The sequence below is a fragment of the Salmo salar genome, chromosome ssa10, assembly GCF_905237065.1.
Source record: "Salmo salar chromosome ssa10, Ssal_v3.1, whole genome shotgun sequence".
Taxonomy (NCBI): domain Eukaryota; kingdom Metazoa; phylum Chordata; class Actinopteri; order Salmoniformes; family Salmonidae; genus Salmo; species Salmo salar.
In genome coordinates, this window is record NC_059451.1 from 23,359,335 (window position 1) to 23,381,117 (window position 21,783).

The 21,783-nt window shown below is 42.2% G+C and overlaps 2 protein-coding genes across 9 annotated transcripts in view; both read right to left on the minus strand.

Annotated features, from left to right (window-relative positions):
• The window catches only part of LOC106613806 (AP-3 complex subunit delta-1), a 31,022-nt gene extending 19,568 nt beyond the window's left edge, over positions 1–11,454 (minus strand). For 5 of the 7 annotated variants that reach the window (XM_045687525.1, XM_014216432.2, XM_014216434.2 and 2 more), the window contains exons 1-12: positions 11,139–11,454; positions 7,549–7,644; positions 7,184–7,264; positions 6,996–7,076; positions 6,743–6,850; positions 6,530–6,659; positions 6,157–6,296; positions 5,974–6,047; positions 5,793–5,842; positions 5,370–5,419; positions 4,945–4,993; positions 3,541–3,686 (exon numbers count right to left, since the gene is read on the minus strand). In XM_045687525.1, coding sequence (XP_045543481.1) covers positions 3,541–3,686; positions 4,945–4,993; positions 5,370–5,419; positions 5,793–5,842; positions 5,974–6,047; positions 6,157–6,296; positions 6,530–6,659; positions 6,743–6,850; positions 6,996–7,076; positions 7,184–7,264; positions 7,549–7,644; positions 11,139–11,234 — 1,101 coding nt within the window. In that variant the 5' untranslated portion in view covers positions 11,235–11,454. The remainder of the gene's footprint in view (positions 1–3,540; positions 3,687–4,944; positions 4,994–5,369; positions 5,420–5,792; positions 5,843–5,973; positions 6,048–6,156; positions 6,297–6,529; positions 6,660–6,742; positions 6,851–6,995; positions 7,077–7,183; positions 7,265–7,548; positions 7,645–11,138) is intronic. The other 2 variants (XM_014216436.2, XM_014216433.2) reach the window with 1 other exon arrangement.
• Positions 11,455–11,817: 363 nt separating this feature from the next.
• hdgfl2 (HDGF like 2) lies at positions 11,818–19,635 on the minus strand. 2 transcript variants are annotated; one of them, XM_014216437.2, is made up of 16 exons: positions 19,360–19,635; positions 18,586–18,662; positions 17,003–17,141; positions 16,575–16,745; positions 16,325–16,444; positions 16,159–16,236; positions 15,840–16,020; positions 15,664–15,748; positions 15,276–15,555; positions 15,054–15,190; positions 14,879–14,946; positions 14,648–14,718; positions 14,389–14,490; positions 13,358–13,514; positions 13,023–13,143; positions 11,818–12,858 (listed from the first exon to the last, which is right to left on the minus strand). In XM_014216437.2, the coding sequence occupies exons 1-16, from the start codon at positions 19,429–19,431 to the stop codon at positions 12,762–12,764; spliced, it is 1,956 nt and encodes a 651-aa protein (XP_014071912.1). In that variant the 5' UTR covers positions 19,432–19,635; the 3' UTR covers positions 11,818–12,761. The 2 variants fall into 2 exon arrangements, with proteins under 2 accessions (XP_014071912.1, XP_045543483.1); XM_045687527.1 differs by having other exon boundaries at positions 16,560–16,745.
• Between the last annotated feature and the right edge of the window lie 2,148 nt (positions 19,636–21,783).

The following is a 21,783-nucleotide window of genomic DNA, read 5'->3' on the forward strand; positions in this document are numbered from 1 at the left end:
CTCAGTAAAAGGCACATTACAGCCCGCTTGGAGTTGGCCAAAAGACACCATGGACTCTCAGAGAAATAAGATTCTCTGGTCTGACGAAAACCAAGATTTAACTCTTTGGCATGAATGCCAAGCGTCATGTCTGGAGGAAACCTGGCACCATCCCTACGGAGAAGCAAGTTGGTGTCAGCATCATGCTGTGGAGATGTTTTTCAGCGGCATGGACTGGGAGTCTAGTCAGGGAAAGATGAACAGAGCAAAGTACAGAGAGATCCTTGATGAAAACCTGCTCCAGAACAGGACCGCCGACTGGGGTGACGGTTCATCTTCCAACAGGACAACGACCCTAAGCACACAGCCAAGACAACGCAGGAGTGGCTTCGGGACAAGTCTCTGAATGTCCTCGAGTGGCCCAGCCAGAGCCCGGACTTGAACATCTCTGGACACCTGAAAATGGCTGTACAGTGACACTCCCCCACCCAACCTGACACAGCTTGAGAGGATCTGCAGAGAAGAACGGGAGAAACTTCCCAAATACAGGTGTGCCAATCTTGTAGCATCATACCCAAGAAGACTATGCTTTAATCGCTGCCAAAGGTGCTTCAACAAAGTACTGAGTAAAGGATCTGAATACTTACGTAAATGTGATATTTCAGTTTATTTTTTATAAAATGTGCAAATTTCTAAAATCCTGGTTTTGTTTTGTCATTATGGGGTATTGTGTGCAGATTCAGGGGGGGGAATGATTTAATCAATTTTAGAATAAGGCTGTAACGTAACAAAATGTGGAAAAAGTCAAGGGGTCTGAATACATCCCAAACGCACTGTATTGACACATTTATACCGACATCACCCCAGTATACCGGAGCAAGAGAAACTCAAAGAAACATCGTCGCCCCTCTGCATTAAACCAGAACTTGGCAGGTGATTCTGACCAGGCTAAAGAAATTACAAGCGCGCTAGGTAGGCGATGTTTAGATTTTTTACAGTCGGATATGCACCCCTTCTCAGTGATTGAGAATAGGGGGTTTCAGCACCTCGTGTAAAATGCTCGAGCCACATTACGAACTTCCCTCTTGCACCTACTTCAGCAAACAGGTAGTACTCGCTCTATATAAGCAAGCCAAACTTGAAGTTTTCAATTAAGTGGCCAATGCACCCTGTATTGCAATTACTTAACAGTGACCACCCATCACATTAACCCGGAGTGGGAGATGTACCGTGCTGCAGATACTCCCCCTTTATGAGAATCACAAGTGCACATATGGCAATGCCCTGAAGAAGGCAATGCCCTGGTGCGCTCATAAGCAAGATGGAAGTGGACATTTACCACATAAAACAACAGGGAAAAATCCACTTGAACGGTCCTCCACTGGCAATTACTAGTGGGAAATTCATCTATCATTCTGAGCACCTACTTCTCCCACATGGTGACCTCTGACATTACCTGCTAAGGAAATGGCCTGTATAACAGAATTTTGGGCCAGTTAAAAATGCAACAAAACATTTTTTAAAAGCTAACTTCATAATTTGATTAGAAACATAAGTGGTGTAAAGTACTTCAGTAGTTTTTGGGGTAACTGTACTTCACTATTTACATTTGACAACTTTTACTCCAATACATCCCTAAAGAAAATGTCCTTTTTACTCCCTGACACCCAAAATTACTCGTTATATTTCGAATGCTTAGCAGGACAGGAAAATGGTCCATTTACACACTTATCACAAGAACATCCCTGGTCATCCCTACTGCCTCTGATCTGGCAGACTCACAAAACACAAACACTTCATTTGGAGTGTGCGCCTGGCTATCCGTAAATTAAAATATTCTAGAAAATTGTGCCATCTGGTTTGCTTAATATAAGGAATGTGAAATGATTATTTTTATATTTAAAACCAAATACTTTTACTTAAGTAGGATTTTACTGGGTGACTTTCACTTGTCATTTTCTATTAAGGTACTTTTACTGAAGTATGACAAATGGGTACTTTTTCGACCACTGACAAGCATGATAGCTGTACTTTTAGTTTATGGTTGACGCAGCTTGCTGGCCATTAGCCATTCAAAATTTCACAACGAGTTAAAATCACATGAATGCATCCAATTGGTTTTTACGACTTCACAACTGGTAAATTCCCACGACCCACATGGTTACATACGCAGCATCAGAGTGGAAACTTGAGGCCCAACATAATAATCCTGGCACACCAGACAATGCCAGGAACATTGTGAATGCGTTACAATATGAATGGCATTTAAAATGTAATTAATTTAACCTTGACCCCAAAACCGCAATACGTCCCAAACCGTGGGTTTGGTGAACTGTTAACTGCTAACTCTAGCAGGCTTGAAACTGCGAGTGCACGTCACACGCCAAACTCCACACATTGGAACAATGCTGAAACATCAATCTATGGGCGAGTCAGTGCCACTTTTACATTTTTGACCAAATCAACATGAAAGAAAATCCATCTTACAAATTCAGCAGGCTATGATGTGAAATAAGCTTTTAGAAGTTCTGTCTTGCTTTTATTACGTATAGTGAATGCCATCTTTGTGCTTATGCACACAGCACCTTCTTACCCACTCCTATCGATAAAATAATTTTAGATCGTCAGTTTTACTCTGCGTTAACTTTCAAATACATCCTGGCATTACTAAATATGTAATGTCAAAGATATATATATATTTATTTTTTTTTAAATCGGTCTCTTCCTCAAATAAAGGGCATGATGATGCAACATTTGCAAGAGGGAGGGAATTTGATTTCACTGGTCCTCTACTCACAGCTCAGACTTCACTCAGGATAAATGGAGTTAGCCTTCACCGGCGCAGGTTAGTTCTGAAGCATTCGTTGCCATATAAATTCACCTGGCTAAAAGGTGAGCCAATTTCATGTTAGCGGTTATCCCGAGTTGAACTCAAGAGTTGTCCAAAGTTACCTCCTCAAACCAGGTAGGTAGTATACCCCCCTGGAGGCATTACGCCATCAATAGAATCAGGGAGGTTCCTGAGCTAAAGACATTTCCCCATGAGTAGATCGAAAAATGTTGTATTGTCCGGATAGGTGCAGTGAAATGTGTTGTTTTACAGGGTCAGCCTTAATAAGTGGAGCAAATTAGGGTTAAGTGCCTTGCTCAAGGGCACAGACAGATTTTTTTCAACTTGTCAGCTCAGGTATTCAAACCAGCAACCTTCTCGGTTACTGGCCCATCACTCTAACCGCTAGGCTAGGTATAGATGTGGTGAAGACATGGGGTTAGGGTAAGTGTGTTTTCAATGACCATGTGCTATGACAGGTAGCCTAGTGATTATTGCATTGGGCCAGTAACCGGAAGGTTGCTGGATCGACTCCCCGAGCTGACAGGGTAAAAATCTGTCGTTCTACCCTTGAGCAAGGAAGTTCCCCGGGCGCCGAAGACGTGGATGTCGATTAAGGCCCCCCGCACCTCTCTGATTCAGAGGGGTTGGGTTAAATGCGGAAGACACATTTCAGTTGAATACATTCAGTTGGTCAACTGACTAGGTATCCCCCTTTCCCTTATCCGCACCATGCCGTAGAGCAGGTCTAGAGCCCTCAGGCGGATGGACTCGTCCTTGTCATCCAGACACTGCAAGATGAGGTCCTTGTGGGACTGGACAGACTTGGGATGAGTCTTCAGTATCTTGGACATGGCCAGCAGGCCCAGGTACTTCACTATGAACAAAGACAACACACTCAGTGGCCAGGGCACTATACACTGGGCCTTCTACTCTACTTCCCTATGCACTAGACTAGAGGTTGTGCACTATGGAGACTGTACTACAAGCCATACACCATGCCTTTACACTCCGCAGTAGACATTATCTTATGACTATAGCCTACCTCCTTGTCTTAGAGCACAAGAGGTCTATTGGTCACCCAAAATATCTTGAATAATCTATGTCTCTTTGGCTGTCTTCACTATCCCCTCTCAGCCGCTGAAACCTCACTGATTACATTACTCATTACTGTAGGCCGTTATCACTATTCTAAATGCCTCTCTTTTATAATATGACTGTCTACACAGTATAGTATAGAAAACGTGCTGTCTGACTACCTGATATTTTCACATACATTAAGACAAAGAAAAGGAAAATACAAAGACAAACACAAAACAATGGAGAACACAGACACGAGACAACATATACACATGGACGTTTCGTTTTTTGCCACCAACTTGAGTCCTATGGAATATGTATCCATTGTGCAATAATCCAATAAGATTTTTGTTGTTGTTGCTGAATCAGGCATACTATAACATCCTATTATTATCTGGGCTGTTGATATCTCAGGCACAGATAGCTGCATATCAGGTTTATGGATCAATGTGTGTGAATGTGACCTTGAGGTGAAGTGCTGTTGTGCAGATACAGGTTTGGTTTCATCAGAGCAGGTCAGGAGAAGCCCTGTAAACACTATGATGTTTGAGACTAAAGTGGTGTCAAATGTGAGCGGGGGCGGGGGTTGGAGCCTGTTGATGTTATGAGCCAGCGAAACAGTCGAGAACTCAAATGAAAAACAAGACATAGCTGCCAACGTATATATCTAATCTACACACAACCTACTAAGGGGCCCAGATAACTCGAATCACCAGCTGCATCAACATAATGATCGTAGATGGTTTAACTTACTGTTAGCCATAACCTGTTAGACCAATGAATGACTTATCAAATATACTGAAAGTTTAAAAACGAAATTGCCTGATGAAGTAGAGATGTATAAATGAATGAAGACAAAACCCTACCTTTTGATAGAGTCACAACTGCAACTATGTGCAGTGAAATGTAAAACAGCCCCCTGTGTGGGACCATGATCAAAATGTCGAGTTATCCAGAGTTTGGGATCTAGGTTGTTGGAAGCTAGATGGGTGGCTACTCAGAAACACACAGACAATGAGAGAATGACACACTGCAGGCATTGACAGAGGGCTCACAGTTCTGGTCCGAGTCTTCAATCAGGATTCGCAGTTTCTGGACACAGAGCTAAGGATAGAGAGAAGGGAGGAAGAGAAGGGAAGGGAAAGTGCCATTACAATCAATTCAGGTCCAGTGTTAGTAATATAATTTGGGCACCGCAACGGTTTTGGGGAAAAAGTGACCGTATATCCCAACTGATGTCTTTGTACATTAAATACATGTATCTAGACATTTTAGGAGCTATAAAAATCACACATTTTATTCAGTTGCACTAGCCTGTTTGATCTGTTGTTGTTCATCTTTTGAAAAAGACTTGTGTATGGTAAAAACAAAGAATTAAAAAAGATTCATGGTTTAAACATGCATCGCCATCAAATTGGAGTGGAAAGGGTTAACATCATTAGCTACAAGAGAAAGTGTGGGCATGAAGGCTGAAACTTACCTGAATACTAGCACTGTGATTTGGCATCCCAGAGGACAGGGAAATCAACACTGCAACAGAGGACAACGACAATCAGATCCTGCTGTGACAACAACTCTACAAACTTTTCAAAAACAACTTATCACGAGCTGCAATCTTAAAAGCACAGTGATGTTTTTCACTTCACATAAAACAAACCGCATAGTCAACACAACCTCCTCAGTGGCACATCACAGGCACAAAGAAAACAACTGCCCACACTGAAGATTATAGACATAGCACAGAGAATATTGTGTTTTTATTATGAGTGTTTTTGAGCCAGAAATAACTGGGCTTGCCCACATCTTCAGTTAATACACAAGCTTCACAAAGAGGGATGCCTACACCCGGCACACAGACTAAAATGTACCTACAAAAAGAAGACGTGAGAAGTCGAATACTGACCTGCTATTACAGTGTTGACACATTCATATAGAAGTGACATAGCCGAGGTACTGTGAGAGAGGAAGAAGGGGTAAGAAAAGGAGTAGGGATAGACAGAAGGTCATTCTTTTCATCAGACAACATTTTGTTACATGGAGTGAACAAAACACCTATTGGTTGGATCTCTGTGTGTGTGTTTTACCTGTGAATGAGGTTTGTTAGGGGCTCAATCAGCTTCTTCCCCAAGCGAGGCTCCAGGGGTGTGAGGGCACCAAACTGAAACACACACAAACACACTAATGGAGCGACACCTCTCCATGTTGTGATACTTGGCAATAATTTGTTACTGACAAACATTCATTCCCACAGCTCCCTGTTCACTCACCAGCTTGATGATCTTGATGAGGACCCAATTGTTGGTGGAGGAGGTCATGAGCTTGAAGAAGAGCGGGGCAAGAGACAGGTAGTTCTTAGGGTTTCTCCTGGCCAGCTCACAGATGACATTAACAGCCGCTGACTGGACCCCTACAGGACAGAGGCATCACACAGGGAGTGTTGAGATGAGATCAACAAAATCCATGCTGAAGGACATTATGATACGAATGAGGTGAAATGCATTCAAATTATTTGAAAAAGCTTCCACCAGTTAAGACACAAAATTCCTTAGTTATTGCATAATTTATGATTCAAGGTGATAAAAAAATCTGTCTGGCCCCAACCAACAGAGAAGTAGGTAGGTACTAGGTAGTGTATCTCACCAGGGTCAGGGTCTTCCAGTTTCTCCTTCAGCCTGGGGAAAGCAGGGCGCAGAGACTCTGGGTACTTCAGGAACACCTTGTACATGATCAAGACTGCCTTTTTCCTGATGTACGGCTTTGTGTGGGACATCTGCAGCACAGACAGATAGGTCAGAGAAGCATGAAACAGACAAAAATGTGGAGAAAGAACTTGAAGCTGAGAATGTGACTCACAAGAGTCATGATGTCATTGGCAAGGTCCCGAGCCAGGTCAGGGGTCACGAAGCAGGAGAGGCCAGTGAGAGCCACGCCAGTGTCGTACTGGTTAGGACTGCTCAGATCCTGAGAGAAAAAAAATTCAAAAGAAAGAGGGAGAGAGAAAGCGAAAGAGGAGAGAAAAATAGAAGGGGAGAAATAGCAGGTATCAGAGCTGGTCTTTAATCAGAGACTGGCAGGCCAAAAGTAAGGGGAAAAAAGCAACACTGACCTTTCGGATCTGATTGGTTGTCAGCATGATGACATCAGTGCTCTCATGAAAGCACTGGGAGGCAGCCAGGTAACCAATTCTCTGGAGGAGAGAGCACATGTTAAACCTCTGACCTAAGGCAAATTATATCTTGAGTAGAACATTCTCAAATACCAACATTATAAAAGCACATCATTTCCTTTTTTCACCTTGTATGTGAATTTGGAGGAGCTCATGACTTCCACGATGTTGAATGCAGCCCAGCTGACGTCATATCCCAGCATCTGTAACTGTTAACACACCAGGGGAGAGGGCATTGAACATCCACTATGCTGTCCCTGTGGACAGTGAGAGCTAAATGCCTTATCAAAGAGCTTTTACTGAGTACGGCAGTATTCAAAGTACATGCTATCAAGTGAAAAAGTATGCATAGTAGGCCAAGGATATATAGCTAGTGTTTTTGGTTGCACATCACTGTTTGTGCATCTCTGTGTTGTTCACTGTGAGGGCAGTTTCAGTGGGGGCAATTTCAGTGACGGTAGTTTTAGTGAGGGGTGCTGGTCTGTGGTCTTACGTAGGTGAGTTTGCACACAGCATTGGCCTTGACAGCAATGTTGTCCTGCTTGAGCTCCTGCTTGATCTCATCAATGCAGGTGGAGATGTACTTAGCCTGAGAAGAGAGAGGAACAGACAGAGCAATGACAACCTCCACATGATACTTTACTTTCCTCTCCTGGTTGACCTCCATGAACCAGTTTACAAATAGTCTAAGGGAGAGAAGTCTTAAGAGCATTTGAAATGTCATTCATTTTATACATCTATAAAATAAAAGGATAATCAAACAGGGCTTCTGATCAGAAATGTTTTAGGCTTGTTAGGGTTTTCAGCCTACGGTTGAATGGGTTTTATTCTGAACTTGGAATTAAAGAATAAGTAGTGAGTAACCTTTAATTCAAGGTTTTATGCTACATTTATCTGCTACACAGAGACTGTTTAGCCTGGTTAGACTTTCTGATAGAGCAGAGTAAAACATTGGTGGAACAGAACCTTGGAACACACACACAGAGAGCTCTATAATACAAGTGTGCTGGTCATGTGTCTGCAGTCATGAGACAGTGAGAAGAGGGAGGGGGGCTTGCACTCTGCACATTATACTTACAACCAGGCATGGACACACAGGACCATGCTCTGAATCACCAGAGTGCTCTCCTATCACATTCTGACTCAACAACCGATTCAGATCCCATTGAAATAATTGGAATAGCTGTTCTACAGCCAAGGCCTGCATTGTGCTAGCACAGCAGGTTCTCCGGGAGGTACAGGGAGACAGTGGAGGGACCTTCTCAGACACTGTTCTTCTTCCAGGGACAGGATAACATATATAACTTTTATTTAACTAGGCAAGTCAGATAAGAACCCATTCTTATTTACAATGACGGCCTACCCCAGCCAAACCCTAACGAATGCTGGGCCAATTGTGCGCCGCCCTATGGAACTTCCAATCACGGCCGGTTGTGGTACAGCCTGGAATCAAACCAGGGTCTGTAGTGACGCCTCTAGCACTGAGATGCAGTGCCTTAGACCGCTGCGCCACTCGGGAGCCCATAACATCCCTGTTAGTGTTACATATTATTGTCTTCTACAATTTAATATCAGTTGCATTGTGTGCCTTAACACCTTTTTAGACTTGCTTCCCTTTTAAATGAGGGAGTGACTAAGTATAATAGGTGTAGCTGTATTATATCCCTACATGCATAAAACAAATAGAGTCCAGGTCTGGAGAGAACACACACATGGCATTAATATTACAGTGAGCTGTCCACTGTTGGCTGGGTAACCAACACCTTAACTTAGTAAGCATGGTTAAGTTACACAAAGGGGACCACATTAGGACCTGAATCAAAAGATCATGGTTTAGTACAGTGGTCAAAGATATCATGCTTTGTCGGTCTGGCTAAGCAATGAAAAAGCACATGACTAAACGTTTACTTTCTTTTGCCAGATAACTGACTGGGCAAATGATTCTTCAGTGGCCATCATAGCTCTGGGGTATCCAGCAGCAGCTATCCATTCTTTATTTAACGAGGCAAGTCAGTTAAAGAACAAATTCTTATTTACAATGACGGCCTACCAAAAGGAAAAAGGCCCCCTGCGGGGACGGGGGCTGGGATTAAATATACAAATAAATTAAATAAAAATATAGGACAAAACACACATCACAACAAAAGACAACACTACATAAAAAGAAACCTAAGACAACATAGCATGGCAGCAACACATGACAACACAGCATGGTAGCAACAACATGGCAGCAGCCCAACATGGTAGCAGCCCAAAACAGGGTACAAACATTGTTGGGCACAGACAACAGCACAAAGGGCAAGGTAGAGACAACAATACATCACACAAAGCAGCCACAACTGTCAGTAAGAGTATCCATGATTGAGTCTTTGAATGAAGAGATGCATATAAAACTGTCCAGTTTGAGTGTTTGTTGCAGCTCGTTCCAGTCGCTAGCTGCAGCGAACTGAAAAGACGAGCAATCAAGGCGTGTATAAAAACAAACCAAGACTTAAAATGACAGAACAGGTCAACTCACAATTTTACACCAAGGCCTAAATCCCATTCCCAATTCAACATTGGTCCAGCTCACTCTTCTGCTCAAGAAAGTTCTGCAATAAGAGACTCCCTATGTCCGAGCTACTGACTGGCATAATTTTTTGAATGGTGGCAATACATCCAGCCTAAGAGCATAATGATCTCTGCTAAGTGACATAATTTCCTAAACTTAAAATCGGTTTAAAATTAAGGAATTCATTCTGGAGCAACTTCCACCTCCATCTCTCATTCAAACAACAGTGCCCTCTATTGGACAGACTATAGGCCAAACCCCTGGCCCCCTCTGTGATGATGCTGATTCTTTGATGATCTAATTTGCAGAACACAGCATCATCCTGAAAACACTGGTGTGACACCCATGAAGACAGGAGCATTTCCTACCATAAAAGCTGTCATATCACAGGGAACTATAATCAACCGTTATGAGGCTATTCCCTGTTATGGCAATACTTAATATTCATGTTTTCCACACCACATTGGATGTCCTCTGATGTTGCTAACGCAGTATACATAGCTAGTATAGTCTACAGCCATATTACTAAAGCATGATTATGAAATCTATAATTTGCATAAACCTAGCATCCGGTAATCTGCTGTCTGACTCTTCAGGAGTGTCACTTCACCTATTTCACACAACTGTACAAACAAAATGAATTAAAAAGGTGGCGAAAGTGTAGTAGTTTGGATAAAAGGACCTCTGTTTTTCAGTCAGAAGAGTTGTGGATGAAGCATCCTTTCGTCTACCTATGCAACGTTGTCACTGACTGAAGCTGTAGAGCGAGGCCTACAAAATCGTCTAGACTTCGTTTGCATGTCACTGTTTTTATTAATTCAATAGGAAACGAATATACACACGGTGAACTCACTACTTTTTTTCTAGCTACTGTCAGTTAGCAAATAAGAGAAAAAGTGTTGAAGGAAAATTACTACGCGCATCATCATGATCACATCAGCTGAGGTGGATAAACTTAGCTAACGTTACTGCTAGTTAGCCTCTTAGTTGTCACTTGTAAGCAGTTGCCATGAGCAGTAAAAAGGTTGCGTTCCACAACTGGTTATCAGTAGTATCTCGTACAAGACCCATAATATTTGAAGGGTCCCGTGTGGCTCAGTTTGTAGAATATAGCGCTTGCAACGCCAGGGTTGTGGGTTCGAGTCCCACAGAGGACCAGTACGATAAAACCCATCTGCTAAATGAGTAGCTAGCTATGTAAAGTGGCGATGAAAACTGCTAACGTTAGCTTGCTAGCCAAATTACGAGTATCGAGCAATGGCACATTGACAGTTACCGAGTTAACTAATGCTACCAGAGTTGACATTAGGTTGCCTACTCAGTCCTGATTAACTTCATGACAAGACTTCTTAGTTATTTAACTATGTGGATAGCATACCAGGTAGACAGCTAGCATAAGATTGGAATGACTATCAAATAGGTGAGCTATTGTAGCTGGCTAACCAGAATATTTAGCAATGAGATGTATTACAAACATTGACTTACTGACAGTGGTAATCAGACATTTCCGAAAACACATCTAATCGTTTTACCTCATCTTCCTTGTGATTCCTAATTCCACGTACTAAATCTTGAAGGTTTTTATCGAACATCCGATCGATGCTCCCTTTAACAATCTTCAAAGCCATGGCTGACTTTTGTCGCTTCTGTCCTCGGGGACAAAGCGCCTGGTAGAAGTCTTTTGGATGCTAATCGGCCCGCTAGACAGTCTCTCATCCACCCGGATACCGTTTTTTCGGGATTCGTAATTGTTTACTAATCCCGGGCAGAGAAGGAGAAGCCAGATGGGGTGTACTATAACTGTGCAGACACTGGCAGTGAATCCGTATAGGAAATGGCTGACAAAATGGCGTCTAACGTCAGCTGACTGTATGTATTAATATGTGGGATTCTCATTATGATAATCAAATGCAATTAAAGATATATGCCTAGTACGCGGCTTGCAATGTTAATGCATGATCATTTTCCAGTTGTATTCTCTATACAGAATGCAATTCATCACCATGTCCACAAAATTGTGCACAGTAGATCTTTCTTTGCCACAGCCAACCCAATGAGAATGAATGACTGTATGAACATCTTCATGTAAAAGGATGGCAATTAATCTGCTATTTAACTTGCGTAAATGTATAATGGGTTATTTGTAAACAATTTTACACCGCTGACCACATTCACTGCAATTCCTCTTCACTAGATTGGTTACAAGGGTTGTAAATTACAATTTGTATGTAACATTTATTACACCCCAATCCAACTACATTTATGGGAATACGGGACTTCCTTGAAGCCTTCAATGACAGAAGTGTTCAGATTATGACCACAATGCTGAGATCTTGATTTAACTCAACTAAATGAAACAATGTATTTTACATAGCACTAAAAACACTTACATAGTATGTATGACAAGCAAAAGTCAAACGGGCTCCAGCTACATGGAATCTGGACAACTTGGATCAAGATCATACTATTTAGTCTGTACACAATGTGTATTATCCCGTTCATTAGGCTAATTATTGAAAGCAGATGGTATTGAGGGAAAACCAGATGACGGTGCATACTTCCACGGCATTCAGTAAATCAAAAGCAGATGCAATATCAGAAAACATACTTGTAAAAAAAAAAAAAAAAAGGAGGAACTTAGTTGGAAAACATGATGTGGTTCCAATCACTAGCTTAATATTTATAGGGTGCAACTGGATTAATAAGAAATGACCAGATAAAATAAAAAAAATAAAAATCATAAAAAGTATCAGACTCATACTTATCCACCACACATTAGCCTTTTCTAGGTTCTGTAGGATCCAATATCATTCTCAAAGCAAAGCCAACAGATGCCTTGACTAACGTGACGGTACAGTTACTTCAAAGCAGAACAAGACTCCTCTGCCCCTTCAATTTCCTGTTAGAAGTGCTAAAAATTGAAACTCTCATTATAAATACAGTATGAAAGACCAAAGTTAGAGTTCATGTGGGAGGGAAAAAAGCATGGTAGCTTGAGAGGGAGGAATTGGGGACGGGCCAAGGTGTCCTAAAAATTGAAAAATACAATGGCGAACATCAAAGTGGTCTGCAGAGCGCCATGCATCTGGCACGAGACTAGTGAGCTTTCCTTTTAGCTGTGGTAAACAATTGTATTCCATTTTCTTCAGAGTTCTTCAGCTCTCCATCGCTGTCAGTTCTGTTTCTGTAGAGAGAGCGTGGTGTGTTTCATCAGTGTGCGTCTGCTGCTCAGCAGGACTATCAGGACTTTGCCTACCATGGAGAAGAGAAGACTTTAGAACTAGAGCTACATATACCATTGTGATGGTAGCAAAGTAACAATGAGTAGAGCAATATATTACCATGGATACTTTGAACAAATATTAGCAGAAATAAAGGAAGTACACAAAGATGTGACATAGGAGGAGGCCGTTTACCTGTTGGGGCTTGAAGCCACATGCTCATCATTCGCTTGCTGGACCGGTGACTTTGGGGTATCCTCCAGCTCAGTGCGTTCCTTTTTCTGGACATCTGATTCCCCATTTACAGGTGTTACATCTGATGACAAGTTATGCAAAATCAATTGATTGGCAACAAATGAAGGACCTTTAATTTCATTGTTACACACATTGAAAAATAAAGTCTATGAATTAAAGCCATAGTGAACTTCTTTAAGAGGGGTAATATCGATAGGAGGAAAAATACAGAAAATGTGAGAACAGTAAATAAGTCCATCAGCAGTGATGGTAAAAGTTTGGGCTGAGAGAATTACCTGTGTTTTGCATCTCCTTCCCATTCTCTTCCAGCTCATTTCCCTCAACTTTGGGTTTACTTGGCATTTCAGACTTGACCACAAACTGCCCCTTTAATTTGTTGTAGACCTGGCTGGCCTTTTCCATTACGTCACTGCTTGCTTTGTATCGACGGATCTACAGTAAGACAAACAATCATAACAACATCAGCGGAGTTCAAAGGGGCCAAGAACAAGGGATGAGATATACACAGCGGATCTACACCGAACAAAAATAAACGCAACATGTAAAGTGTTGGTCCCATATTTCATGAGCTGAAATAAAAGATTCCATTAAGATCTCAAACACATTGCACAAAAATGTGCTTACATCCCTATTAGTGAGTATTTCTTCTTTACCAAGATAATGTGTGGCATATCAAGAAGCTGATTAAACAGCATTGATTATTACACAGGTGCAACTTGTGCTGGGGACAATAAAAGGCCTCTGAAATGTACAGTTGTCACAACACCACAGTCCACCAGCACTGTTGCCAGAGAATTTAATGTTAATTTCTCTACCATAAGCCACCTTCAACATTGTTTTAGAAAATTTGGGAGTACGTCCAACCGGCCTCAACCACAGACCACGTGCATGTGGTCTGTCAATGTTGTGATGTCAATATTGTGAACAGAGTGCCGCATGGCGGCAGTGGGGTGATGGTACGGGTAGGCATAACCTACGGACAACGAACACAACTGCATTTTATCGATGGCAATTTGAATACAGAGAGATACCGTGATGAGATCCTGATTGTGAGGCCCATTTCTTTTTTTAAAGAGTCTCTGACCAACAGATGCATATCTGTATTCCCACTCATGTGGAAATAGATTATGGTCAAATTAGGGCCTAAGAGATCCATAGATCTATTAAATCCATTGATTAAGAACTTTCAATTTAATGATTTCCTTATATGAACTGTAAGTCAGTCAAATCTTTGAAATTGTTGCATTTATATTTTTGTTCAGTATGCAAGGTTAACTTTTATTAAGAGGTTCAGAGGGAAAGGCACCTTTTTAAGCGTGGCAATAACATCAGAGTTCTTCTGCAGGATGTGGCTGGTGACCGGCACAGCCTCTAGCTCTGCCAGGGCCTGTAGACAGCGCTCTATGTCCTGCAGAACAGACAACACCATTGCAGTATTCTATGTGCAAGGAACCCCTAATTGGTCAAATAAAAAATGTGGTTCCTCATGCTGCTTGTAAAATCCCAACTATGTGACAATAACTTTTCTGTTGACAATGAAGGGAGCCCCTTATATGGTTACTCACTGGGTTGTCCACTTTCAGTGCAAACTTGATGTCAGTGTGGAGCTTCTGCAGCTTTTCGTCTGGAGTTGGCTCTGTGTACAGACACAAAAAGACAAGGAGTGAGGACACGAAAGGTTTATATTACCTGGCACTGTATCTGACCAACCTTTTTGTCACAATTAGTTTTCCATGTGCAGGGTTTCCAAATGGACACAGTGGATTGGTGGACTGGGAGTAACATTGAGCTCTGACCTTTTTTCTTCTCTGCTTTCCTCTCTGGAGGTCTCTCTGGTTTGCGTTTGGGCTTGTCAGGCTTGGACCTGAGGGAGAGAGCTCAGTGATCTGTGTGCATTTATATTTAATGAAGACAACATCTAATGAGATCTGTGCTCTGGTCTTTTGTCTTGTTCAGCCATGTGCAATTTACCTCACTAGGGGCCTCTCCTCTGACCACTGGGTTCGCTTTTCCTTCATATCTTTCTCCTTTTTGCCTTTAACATGATCTCTCTCTTTCTTTGTTCTCCCTTTCTTCTGGTTGTCTGAACGCTTTGCAGATGCTTTCACCTGAATGGAGGAAAAATACCATGTTCAACAAATCTATTCTAAAACAAGCAAATGTCCCCTCTTTACAGTCTTCCATGCTAGTTACCTCAGGTCCAGAGTCAGAGTCGGAGGGGGCGGGGATGGGGGGCGGTGGTGGTTTCTTGGACTTCTTCAGTGGGTGATCATCTACACCCTCATCTGAACTGTTTTCACCACTGCTCTTTCCTTTCTCCTTGTCCTTCTTTCTCTGCTCATCTTCTTCCTTCTCCCTCTCCCGATACTTGAGGATCTCCTCTGCCTGCTCCTTCTTCCGCCGTTCCTCCAGCTCTTTCCGACGCTCTTCATCTCTCTTTTTCCAGTCGCTGACTCGGTCCGGCTCACTGTCGCTGTAGTACAGGAGACCATTCATAATGTACTTATTTATTGACAAAAGTCATTTATAATGTATTAACGGAGACCACAACCAATGTTGAACAGACTAGAGCCGTGCTGACCTATCACTGTCAGAGGAAGACGCTGGTGCTCTAAACGGGGCAGCTTTGGGTTTCCGTCCACCCCGGGGCTTTGGCGGAGGCTTCTCTGAGTGGGACAAATGGCAGAGAAGAGGGTTATGCAGTGACAAATACAGTTATCATTCACTGTCTGGGATACCAGACATAATGGCCCTCACCTTTCTTGCGCGCTTGAGGAGCCTTCCGTGGAGGTGGCTGTGGCTCTGAGTCAGAGTCAGATTTGGAGCCAGACTGGGATTCTGATCCAGACAGAGCAGGCCGTGGCTTCTGATCCTCTGAATCACTGCCCCCTTTCTTCTTGTCTGAATGAGACCCAGAGTCGGAGTCTGACGACACATTCTACAGCATCCCAGAAAGAGAAAAAAAACCATAATGAAAGAGAGAGCCAGTAATCACTGCGAAACCACAAACGGTGCTTTATCTTTTCAGCTACCCAGGGCTGTTTGACACCTGAAGGGCATCCTTTCCTTTCCTCACCTTCTTCCCTTTGCCACCTCCAGCCTTCTTCCCGGCGCCGCAACGGCCTGCTGCTGCCTTCTTCTCTGGGGTGAAGTCCTACAGGGGAAAACAAACAAGACACCATCAAATTAACACCAAGTTATCATGCTAGTGTATAACATACTGTTTGTATGTGTCAACTGACCTGGTCACTGTTCTTCCCAGAGTCCGAGTCAGAAGGGGATGGGTCTGGCTCCGAGGGTGAGCCACTCTCCTCTCCATCCCGGTCACTGGACAAACCCCGGGTCTTCTTCACAGGGGGCCGCTGAATGAGAGATAGAACAGAGATGTAATATTATAACAGATGCACATCTCAGTAACAGCAGTTGTCTGGTTGGAATTAACATCCAAAAACACAGAAATTATAATATCGCAATCAACTTGGCAGCAATCACCTTGGCAGCAGGGGCCTTCCTCTTCACCCCTCCTCCTCGATCCTCACTTCCTGAGTCAGAATCGACTTCACTTCCTGAATATGCTTTCCTGGGCACCACTGCATCCTCGTCATCCTCTGCCTCACTTCCTGCTGCACAGTCATTGGCTTCACTGTCAGACGAGCTGACAGGCTGGGGAGTGAATGAAGAGATAATGCCCCAACATAAGCGTTTGTTGATAAACACAGATGTGATAGAATGCTGACCAAACAGATAATACCCCCAACAGGGAGCTGTATAGTACGGTAACTTTGGCAATGAGTCTGACCTAAACGGATCCTAAATGTACAGAAAGAAAAAAAAAAACTGGGATAACAGCACTCAGTTGTAGTTGGTCAGTATTACAGAAACAGTATCAAGTGGGACTTCTGAGGATATTATGTACTTACTGCAGGAGCACTGTATGAGGCGTGAGGGTTGTTCTGGATTTCACCCAAGCCCTCATTGAAGCCCTTCCTTTTATTAGGTTTCCCATAGCGCTCGCTGTACTTATCATATGCAAAAAGGTCCTTTGGTGCAAGGAATGCTCTGAAGAGAGAGCATGATTTGTTAGGACAATGCTATATACGAGACTGTAATTCTAAGTCACTGAATTAAAAAGATGATACTTGACAGCCACACTCCCTGCTTTCAGGGTAACTGACACACCGGGTTTCTGCATGATGTAAATGCCATGTACTGGTAATGAACTACAATACTGAAAGGGATCTTTTGCCACCTAGTGGTGGTTTAAAAATAGTTTACCTGCCATCTTGTAAAACAAGTGCTGTATGATCAAAATGAAAGACTGAACTTCAACACACAATTGACCTAGATCACTTCAGACATAAACCAGTAACGAAAAGCACATGAATGAGTTTCAAAAGGTTAAAAGATAGTGCACCAACAAACAGGAAAGATACATCTCCACAGAAATATGAGTTATGATACTTAAAGTAAAAACAACATACAACATATTAGGAAGCTGGGGACAACAAAAACAAAACTAACTGGAATAGAAATGCAAATCAACAACATTCCTGTTTGCGTCACTGTCTCAATATTATTATTTTTTAAACTGCTGATCCAATGAAGCAGGGGGTTCTCAAAGTGCGGCCCGCAGACCTGAGATACTGCAGGAGGACCGTGGCCAGATCTCAAAATATATATTTTTATGAATATTACTAACAGATTAAACAAATATTGGCCAAGGGATTCACAGAACAAGTGTAATACAATGTTATCAATCTACAATTGATGTTCTGAACTCTGGGCAACATGGGCCTGGGAGGCTCACAGGGATATTGGTATTCACAGTACTCCCCAAGTTAAACATTTTTCAACTCAATACTTCTTATATTCCCCCCCTAATTAATTAAAATAAATATTATATATTTTTTTGATTTTTACATAAATGTACTGTAATGTAAGCTTTCAAACAGCAAAGTTCTCACTGCCTCATGGTAAAACATGTATAAAAGCACAATATTTGCTTTAAAGCTACAACAAAATCCCTGCCCCATGACAAAATGTGTAGAACTGCAGGATATTAACTTTAAAACGGCAAAATATTCTCTCCGGTGCCAAGAGATGAGCCTTTAATATGTTCCTTCCCAGGGATCAAGACTTGGTTAGTATGGCCATGCACTGCTAGCCTGACGACTCACACTAAATTATTCTGTTGCTCTGTCCTTCGTTACATACTTAATTGCGGAGAAGAAACTATAGACTGTGGGGGTGGCATAGCGTTTGGCCGGAGCAAGGGGTCTGGATAGCAGGGAAAATGCACTGCCAAAGTCTTAGTACAACTCATTGTATGCTATTTTATCTCACTCGAGCTGTGTTCTGATTATGATGAGGTCCCTAATGAATTTGCGATCACAAAAATCTTGAGAACCCCTACAATAAAAGGACCTTAATGATGATGATGTAGTATACCAAGTCCATCCAAAGAAATTCCTGCTATTCTAAATCAAAGAGACACAGCACTTACGTTTCATGGGTCCCAAAGAAGAAGATGGGAATTTTATTTGGAGGGGGTTTTACTGCTCCGTCTGCCACATCCTCAATCTAGGAGAATGAGAACCACACAACCAAAAACACATTGTGAGAGATTTCCAAATTAGGTACAGGAGAGAATATATTCACTGCTCTTTGTAGTCTGATCCTCAAGTCAGGTTGGGCAACTGAGGAAAGGAAGGCAAGAAGTAAGTAATTCATATTTTGGCCTTGTCTGGACCCCTCACTCCAGACAGACACCTTGATTGGTAGAATCTGTAGAATGTTCTACTCACTGCCAAAAACATCCTGGGGACAAGTGAACACGTCATATCAAAGTCATGCATTTTCAGACAAAATGTGTTTACACTGTACCAAAAACTCACCTGGTTAGTTAACTATAGCTCGGATCTTATTTTATACTGCAGCAAGTCTAAAAAGTTGTACATCAAGAAGGGTTCATCTTCAATCAATACACACCAAAAGTCAAGTACAGGTACTGTAGCTACTTAGCGATGCCGGGTTGGACAAAATACGTGCACAAAAGACAAACATGAACGCCATTCACAAAGTAGTCTGGTAATACTTTTCCATAGATGGTCCCGCAAACAGATTACTAGGATAAAAAAAAAACGTATATAGTTCCAAGTACGAGGCAAGGCTAGCTGCCTATATAATATTACCTATGTCAGTCATTGACAAGGATGCACAGCGAAACTCTAGCGTCCCCTTCGCACACCCCACTTCACTCTGGCTACTACTAGCTTACCCTGGCTGGCCAGTGGGGGTACCCCTTCATTTTAGCGAAGACCAGGTCTCCGGGTTGGAAATTGTGCGGCATTGTCCTGCTCTTCTGTGCAGCCTTTTCTTTCTTCTTTAGCGAACCCTGGGTGTCTTTATGTGTCGCTTCTTTACCGTTTTCAGGTCGACACGAAACCTGCAAAACGATTAAGTTTGCTAGCTAAAAAGCTAGCTTCTCAATAGAGCGAGATGAGGAGGTTAGCTTCATAAGAAAAGCTTCCGCTAACTTTGATTATTTGGAGCGGAAATCCCTCCTACTGGCAACTATAATTGGTTTAATTTCTTTTCACTCCATTCTTCAAACCAATCATATTCTACAATGTGGACACTGTAAATTCGACATCGTTTTCCTAATTTGAATCTGACCACTACTTAGAAAATGCATAGTAACATCAAATCAAAAGCTTTGGAGCAGAAGTAAAACATTTATTTCATAAATATCTGTCTTCCACAACATATAACTTGTTGTTTGTGATTTTTTTACGTTTTTTAGTATGAATGTTGTCTTGACAAACAGATAAAAATAACAGGTAATCGACCGCAGTCATAGAGTAAAGATACGGGGGTGAAAGTAAGAGGGTACGTTTCAGGTGTTTTGACGAAAATCTCCCCCCTGGTAGAACCCCCCCTTGCGTGAACGACTTGATTGCTAGTTTAGATTTCTGCTCTTCACTCCGTTGTCAGTTTAGCCTACATTTCACTGATCTTAGTAGCAGAAAGCATTTTTTTATTTGTGTCCTTCAAGACAGCTGTCAATGATCACGTTAGGCTGCGTTTCATTTAATTTTTTTTATAGCGGTTTGATCGCGGGGGAGGCACTAGTAATGTCTGCAGTTTTCGGGTTGGCTATTTGTTTCAAGTGGATTATTCTATAAATAAATCTCTTTGCTAAAAAGGTGTTATTTCTCCCATGTCTTATTTGACTAGTAATTGTTCTAAAATGTTTATTGCTTGCCTACATTTTACTCCCTCATGTAGGTTTAATATAACACACATACATTAATTATAAACTTTTTGCAACTTTTGAAATGTGACTCAAACGCTAAAATGCACACTCTAAATGACACAAAAACGATTTTCTGTCACACACTCAGTCACAACACACGTGCCTGGCTGCAAAAGTGCTTTGTGCGTGACGTCAGCAGCGGCGCCCAGCTGTGTACAAGCAGCAGCAATTTCAGCAAATTGCAAATCATTGTTGGCTGACTGCAGCAGCAGTAGTACGGGTTCGACGAGCAAAACCCAATGAATATAGTTGGTCACGAATGTTTGATCTTGAACAGAACTTACAACATCAATCAACATGTCTCAATAAAAATTGTACAGAAAACAGTGGGAGTCTGTACCTGAACAAACGTCAAATCAATTTGAGTAAAGTTATTGTGTATTCTACGTAATGACGCAGTTTTACGTTATCACGCAATGACGTCACCACGTCGTTTAGCATCTTTTAGCAACAAATCAACCTGCCTCGAGCAACTTACCCTGAAAATTTGTTGGCAACACTGGTTGGATGACTGGTGCGTTCGACGAGATAAACCCAATGAATATAGTTGGTCACGAATGTTTGATCTTGAACAGAACTGAATTTTTTTAAAGTTAAAAAAAAATATATATATATATACTGCTCAAAAAAATAAAGGGAACACTTAAACAACACATCCTAGATCTGAATGAAATAAATAATCTTATTAAATACTTTTTTCTTTACATAGTTGAATGTGCTGACAACAAAATCACACAAAAATAATCAATGGAAATCCAATTTATCAACCCATGGAGGTCTGGATTTGGAGTCACACTCAAAATTAAAGTGGAAAACAACACTACAGGCTGATCCAACTTTGATGTAATGTCCTTAAAACAAGTCAAAATGAGGCTCAGTAGTGTGTGTGGCCTCCACGTGCCTGTATGACCTCCCTACAATGCCTGGGCATGCTCCTGATGAGGTGGCGGATGGTCTCCTGAGGGATCTTCTCCCAGACCTGGACTAAAGCATCCGCCAACTCCTGGACAGTCTGTGGTGCAACGTGGCGTTGGTGGATGGAGTGAGACATGATGTCCCAGATGTGCTCAATTGGATTCAGGTCTGGGGAACGGGCGGGCCAGTCTATAGCATCAATGCCTTCCTCTTGCAGGAACTGCTGACACACTCCAGCCACATGAGGTCTAGCATTGTCTTGCATTAGGAGGAACCCAGGGCCAACCGCACCAGTATATGGTCTCACAAGGGGTCTGAGGATCTCATCTCGGTACCTAATGGCAGTCAGGCTACCTCTGGCGAGCACATGGAGGGCTGTGCGGCCCCCCAAAGAAATGCCACCCCACACCATGACTGACCCACTGCCAAACCGGTCATGCTGGAGGATGTTGCAGGCAGCAGAACATTCTC